Genomic DNA, 7,409 nt, shown 5'->3' with positions numbered 1-7,409 from the left:
GTAGAATTTTTTGAAAATGTGGAAGGCAGTGAAGAGTTAGATGCATTTTGCTTATCTTTCTATTATCTTGCTCAATGTATATAATTTTTATTAACATTCAATTTGATAAATACAGGCATATACTTATTTTCAAGGCTGTGTTTACATACAAATTTATAGAAGGTTAATTTCATTTAATTTTTACAGCTGTCTGTCCAGAAGCTAATTAGTATTTATTATTTGCTTTTTAGAAAATGGATTCTACATCTCAATTATCAACATTTTTAGATATGGATCTGACAATATCACATACAGAAATTTGTCCCAAGGACATTCTGGTGAAATTTCAAGGGAGAAGTAATATTGAATGTGAGTTTGACTATCACATATTGCAGAGGGAGATACAGCATATTCCAAAAGTAAAAAAGAATGTGGACATTGATGAATTTTGTTTGGTAGAAGAAAGAGTATCTGGAGAATGGCAGAGAGGAAGAGTTTTGGAAAAGAAAAATGAACTATATACTGTGCTCCTAATAGATCGTGGAGAAGAACTAAGAGTCAGTAGTATGCAGGTTGCTTCAGCCTGTGGCAAGTTATTTGAACTACCACCACGGGTAGTATTTGGTATTTTTGCAAACATACTACCAATTGGAGAAAAATGGTCTCCTAAGGCTTTGAATTATTTCCAGTCATTAGTAGGACTACAAGTGAAAGGTTGTATATTACAAGCTATTTTGCCTCTTCACATGATTATTCTTGAAGTGCCAAAAATTATATCCCAGGTTCTTGAATTAAAATTAGGAAGACTTATTGATGGGGATTCATTTTGTCTTATTGTAGAAATGTTAAAAGAATTCCCACATCAAATTCCTGATTTATTACAACATCAGACACCTGAATTATCATTAAATAATAATGATACTTTACTTGATATCCAACATGTTCTGGATAGTTTGCAGCCATCTTTGCCAATAGGTAATATTGAAAGTGTAAAGGTATCATCTGCATTGAGCCCAAGTAAATTTTATTGTCAATTAATTAAATGGATTCCAGAGTTAGAAGACTTGACAGTGTGCATGAATTTGCATTATGATATCAATCAAGAAAGTAGTCCTACTTGTGATAATTTTGGACTACTTTGTGTTGCCAAAAGGAGAAATGGACAGTGGCATAGAGGTATTCTTCAGCAGCTCTTGCCTAATAATCAAGTGAAAATTTGGTTTATGGATTATGGCAGTAGTGAGGTTATACCCTCAATTCATGTAAAGAAACTTAAACAGGATTTTATTTCAGTACCATTGTTTTCATTTCCATGTTCTCTGACATATTTACACAGTCAAGATAAAACTGTAAGAAAATTTCAACTCAGTGTATTTAAACAAGCCTTGTTAGGACAAATAGTATATGCACAAATTGATTGGCTCAATAAAGATGAGCATTTGTATTATGTAACATTACAAACTCAAGAGTCTACAATGAATTCTAAATGTCTGCTAAAGACTGTAGGCACACAAGTACTTTGCCCAGTTTCTGATTTAAAAATATCGAATATGTTGAGAGAGACTAGTACTTCTGCTGTAAAGAGTGTTGCAGTTGACAGTTTTATTGGAAATACTGAACAGTTGATAAACTCTCTAAATAATAAAGGTGCTTTGAAAGTAGGTTTTCCTATTAAAACTATAGAAATGGAGATAGAAGCTGCCTACATAGCTTTCGTAGTATATGTATTAAACCCATCAAATTTCTGGGTACGCACCAATGAACATCAGAATGAATTTCAGGATGTAATGGAAAATATAAACAGATTTTATGATTTATGTGAAAATGATGAACTAATTCTAAGAAATCCAGAACCTGGATCATTTTGTTGTGCGAGATATAGCAAGGACAGACGTTTTTACAGAGCTGTCATCAATGAAATTAATGGTTATAAGATTAATGTGTATTTTTTGGATTATGGAAATACTGATTCCATACCATTTTTTGATGTAAGAACTTTGCTTCCAGAATTTTGTGAGTTGCCTGCCTTAGCCATGTGCTGTTCACTTGTACATATATTTCCTGTTGAAGATATTTGGGTGAAGGCAGCAACTGATTATTTTAAAAAAATTGTCTTAAACAAAGCAGTTTTGCTTCAAGTTATAGCAAAAAGAGATGACAAGTACACTGTAAATATTCAGAGTATTGAAGCCTCTGAAAATATTGATGTTGTCTCTCTTATGGTACAAGCTGGATATGCAGAATATTGGGAAGTAGAGCCAGAATGTTATCCAAAATCTGTAAGTCCATGTTTGGTGTTAAATTTAAAATCTAAAAACAAAGTTAATATTAAGAAGACCTTATCTGCCCTTCCTGAAGGACCTAAACCTAAAAAGTATCACTCAAAGGAGCTTAAAGAAAGTAATTATACTTTGGTAAAGTCCCCAGCTATTCATTTCTCAAATTTAAAAAATCCTCTCACCTTGTCTGTGGAACCTGAGTTACCATGGCCTTATAAAGAATATATGTTTAAACCAGGAACAGTCCTTGAAGTTAAGTGTTCTTATTGTTATGGCCCAGGTGACTTTTCATGCCAGCTTCGATGTAAGTTAGAAGACCTAAAATTATTGATGGAACAAATTCAGAATTATTACAGCATTCATTCTGATCCTTATCAGATTGGGCAGATAGCTTGTGTTGCTAAGTATTCTAAAGATAGGAAGTGGTATAGAGCTGCTATTTTGACTCAAGTATCAAATAAAGAATTTGATGTAGTATTTGTTGATTATGGTTACCAGGAAAGAGTTTTAATCAAAGATCTTTGTGCGATTAACCCATATTTTCTTTTTTTAGAAGGCCAAGCCTTCAGATGTAGACTTAACCATTTAATTGAACCCACTAGTTGTAAATTATTAAGTTGGACAAAAGAAGCATGCAGAGACTTTGGGAATTTTATTTCTTTATCTAGAGGGTTATTGACTTGTGTCATCTGTGCCTTAGTTATTATACATCCAAACCATTTATGTAACTTGGTAGATTTACAATCTCCATTTACAAGTGCAAAAGAATTTCTTATTAATCATGGCTCTGCACAGTATAGTACATTATCAAAGCCATTCCCATCTTCAGTTAGTCTTTACAGCTACTATTATTCCTCCTTTAATATAAAAATTGGAAGTGAGGAAGAAATATACATATCTCATATATATAGTCCCAAAAAGTTTTATTGCCAATTTAGTAGAAATAATAAAGACCTAAAGATGATAGAAACAAAAATCACAGAGATTAATAACCTCAGAAATTATCCAGAATATTCTAGCAAAAAGAGATTGTGCATATGTAAATACGTAGAGGATGGTCTCTCTTATAGAGCTTTAGCAATGCCAAAGTCAGATTCATTGTCTGACTTTCTGGTCTATTTTGTGGACTTTGGAAATAAGCAATTAGTAGAAGAAAGTATGTTGAGGGTTATTTCAGATCAGTTTCCAGAGTTGCTGTTTATACCTATGCAAGCTGTTAAGTGCTTTTTGTCAGATCTTAGAGATGTAGATATTCCAGTAGAAATCAATAGATGGTTTGAAGACAGTTTCTTGGGAAGACCATTAAGGGCAGTAATATTGTCCAAGGAGTCAGATGGCCAGCTTGGTTTAGAATTGTATGATGGATATCAACATATAAATCAGAAAATTAAAATGTTGCTTCATGCTTATGGAAAAAAACATTGTGATCCAGCACACTGTGTGGAAAAGGGCTTTAAAATAAACGAGAATAAGAGACTTGCTGTTTCTTTAAAAGGCAAAAGAGAAAACTGTCACCATGATATGACAAATAAAACTAGCCTAGTAACATATTCTGAAAGCAAAATACATCAATTAATGAATTCCAAAAGTATATATGCCCGGGTTTTGAAACCATCAGTTAGTTATAAAATTGAACCTGTGTCAAAAAACAAAGTAAAGAAGTCTTTGAATGATGGACTTAAAAATAAAGGTGTAGATGTTGTCCCTGGATTTGCACATACTCTTGATGAAAGTAATGTGGGCAAGAAATCTGCAAGGGTTGTGTCACAGTCTTTTATCAGAGAATTACATCAAGTAGCCTCACAAAACCCTAATAACCTTACAAGACCACAGATCAAAGACCTTCCTGAACCCAAAATTTACTTGAATGCTAAAGTTAAAGGATATGTTTCTAATATCAGTAACCCAGCAAGTTTCCATATTCATCTTGAGGAGAATGAAAATGTAATCATCAGACTTGCAGATGCTCTAAATGAAAGAAGAGCAGATATAGTGAGTGAGAGAAAATCAATTAAACCTATCGTGGGAGATCTTGTAATTGCAGAATACTCTACTGAAAATGCCATATACAGAGCTGTTATTAAGAACATTTTGCCAGGAAATTTTTTTGAAGTGGAATTTATTGACTATGGTAACACTGAAATAGTAAACATATCTAAAATTTATGAACTTAAGAGAGAATTCTTAACTGTTCCTCAGCTAGGACTCCATTCTTTTCTCAGTGGAGTAAAGTGGAATGAGCCTGGTGAAATATGGGACAGTAAAACTATAGATTATTTTGCTTCACGAGTAAGTAACAAAATAGTTTCTTGTGAATTTTTGAAAAAGCATGAGCAGAAATGGGAAGTAAACATAATTTGTGATGAAAAATGTGTCACTAATGAACTACTGAAATGGACAGCATGTCCAAAACTACAGAAAACAGTATTGCAAAGGCCTCAAGTTGTTTCTCAGAAGGTAAACCTTGACGATGAGAGTGAAATGAAGAAAGTAAGATCAAATGAATATGAAAGTTCTGTGATCCTTCAACCATTCTACCGACAACTGGTTAATATTCCTTTAGAACAGTTAAAACCTGGACAACTTGAGAAGGCTGAAATACTTTATGTTTCAAAAAGTGGGGTATTTTATGTGAAGTTATCTAAAAATAAAAAAAAATTATCAGACTTAACAGTATTAATTACTGAAGAAGTAAAACAACCTTTTTCACCAATGGAAAATATTGAAAAAGGCTTAGAATGCTTGGCAAAATCTAAAAATACTTTGAAGTGGTATCGATCAAAAGTAGAAAAAAAGTGTGTTGAGACATTGCTTGTTTTTTTAGTAGATTGTGGTAGGTATGACATAGTGCCTTTAAGTAATATCAGGGTACTTAGTAATGAAATCAGAAATATTCCAAGACAAGCTGTGCCTTGTAAATGGGTTTGGTTTGAAAATTTTAGAAACATGCCATTTGAGTCCATTGTGCATTTATTTGCTCATTTGGAAATAGACATCCTTTTCCTAAAATATTTAGACTCTGCCTGGGAAGTTGAAATTTTGGTAGATGGCCTGTTACTTTTGGAATATTTAAATTTAAATACAGTTCATGTTGAAGAAAACAAACTTAGATCTTCAGAAATTATTTTCAGTGTGGCATCTAAGACTCCTGTGTCACCAAGTACAGTAAGATCTTTTACTTGGGCACAACTCCAAAATGGTAGGCAATATTCTGGTATTGCCACTGCTGTTTCTGATCCATCAGACTTCTGCATTCAGTTAGATGATTTCTTTGACACAATGAAATCGGTCTTTATTTTGCTTTCTGATCTACCAGAAACCTTGCAAACAGTGTCTCAAGAGCACATAATTCCTGGTTCTAGTTGTTTGTTCAAATATGAACTGGAAGATCAATGGAATAGAATAGAAATTTCTGAAGTCTCTGATCAGTCTTTACTTATTGTGTTGATTGACTATGGATTTTCCATTTACATACCTTACTCAGATATAAGAAATCTTAGAGTTGTTCCCGAGGACCTTCTGAATTTGCCAAGGCTAAGTTATCCTTGTGCCTTATATGGTATCTTACCTGCTAACAGGAAACATTGGAATGAAGAAGCCAAAAGTTTTTTTCTAGATTTCCTAAGTAAACCAGGCTTAGTTTTTCAGTTTAGGGAATATAGTTTTGAAACAAAACTGAAAGTAGATGTCATTTATGAGAAAAACAGTCTGGCAGATATCTTAGTTGCATATGGTCTTGCAATGTATTCTAAGGATTCAGATCATCTTGATGCAGTTACTACTACTGGATCTACTAAAATCCAATATAAATTACAGAGGAAGCATGTTTACTCATTACTAGATCACAGTTGTTACAAAAGAGAAAATATAAATTGTACATGTACTGAGAAACAGAAGCTAAAAAAGCAGAAAATTATAAAGAGGAAATATGTCTGTAAGAACCCCTTAAGCAAAAGCCATGTTAGTAAAAGATTATATTCTAGAAATCTAACACTGAGGAATAAGGTTGAAAGTGGAAAACATAACCCTCAAAGTACCATTCCATTTGATAAGTGTGCAGCAGCTTCATTTTGGGAACTATTTCCTAATGGGTTGAAGGACAATACCAATTGCATTGAAAACAGAGTCAAAAAGCTACCAACTGGAGAAATACAGGAAAAGAACAAAATGGATTTGAGAACAGCAGTACAAGCAATGCATGTTAATGGAAAAATATCAGAAGAACACTTAAAGGGTAAGTAGCCAGTTATAAAAAGTAGATTCTTTTTTGTAGATTCTATTTTTGATTCTTTATAAAAGTTTGTATGTATGAAAATTATCCAAATTGAAAATAGCCTACTGCAAGAAAATTTACTAGAAAACCTGAACAAATGAATAAACTTGGAGTGATCATTTGAACAACAAAATGGTCACTTGAACAGCAACCTTTGAGAATGTAAATGAAGTATAGAGGATTTAACCACACATGCATGTACATGTTACAGATAATTTCAGGGTTTCACAAAACTTCTGATGGTCCATAGATCTCAAATTGATCTTGCTGCAATTAGGGAACTTCCTGGGCTCATTTTGAAGAATCAATTTTTTATTATGTATTTTTATCAGATGAAATATATATTTAGTTTTTTTTTTAGTATGCTTTTATCAGAGAGAGAGGAAGGGAGAGGGTAGATGAGAGAGGACCATCATCCTTCTGCTGCCTCCTGCATGGCCCCTACTGGGGATTAAATCTGCAACCCGGGCATGTGTCCTGACCGGGAATTGAACCCTGACCTCCTGGTTCATAGCTCGATGCTCAACCACTGAGCCACGCCGGCCTGGCAGTAAGTTAAATTTATGATACTGCAAGAAACAAATATTTAGGACCGTGTATACATATGTACACATGCACACATTTGTAGACTAATGGTTAGATTAATGGTTACACTTCTTTTTTGAAGGTAGGATTTATGAATAAGAGACAATTATAGTTTTAAATAAAGACTAGAATAGGCTATATGTATTTCTCCAAAGTGGATATATATTACTATTTGTTTAAGAAAAGATGTTTTTATTTGTTAGACTATATGTGTAATTACATGTATATGTTATAGTATGTATAATATGTATAATTTGTGCTCTTTTCTATTGTGACTTCTTAGGAATTAAGTA

At 33.1% G+C, this 7,409-nt stretch overlaps 1 protein-coding gene across 1 annotated transcript; it reads left to right on the top strand.

Annotated features, from left to right (window-relative positions):
• The first annotated feature begins 233 nt into the window (after positions 1–233).
• Positions 234–6,500, top strand: TDRD15 (tudor domain containing 15). Its single transcript, XM_014458342.1, has one exon. It carries the CDS (start codon positions 234–236, stop codon positions 6,498–6,500), a length of 6,267 nt encoding a protein of 2,088 aa, XP_014313828.1.
• Positions 6,501–7,409: the final 909 nt, after the last annotated feature.

The sequence above is a fragment of the Myotis lucifugus genome, unplaced genomic scaffold (genome assembly GCF_000147115.1).
Source record: "Myotis lucifugus unplaced genomic scaffold, Myoluc2.0 scaffold_94, whole genome shotgun sequence".
Lineage (NCBI taxonomy): Eukaryota > Metazoa > Chordata > Mammalia > Chiroptera > Vespertilionidae > Myotis > Myotis lucifugus.
This window is presented reverse-complemented; position numbering and strand designations above follow the sequence as displayed.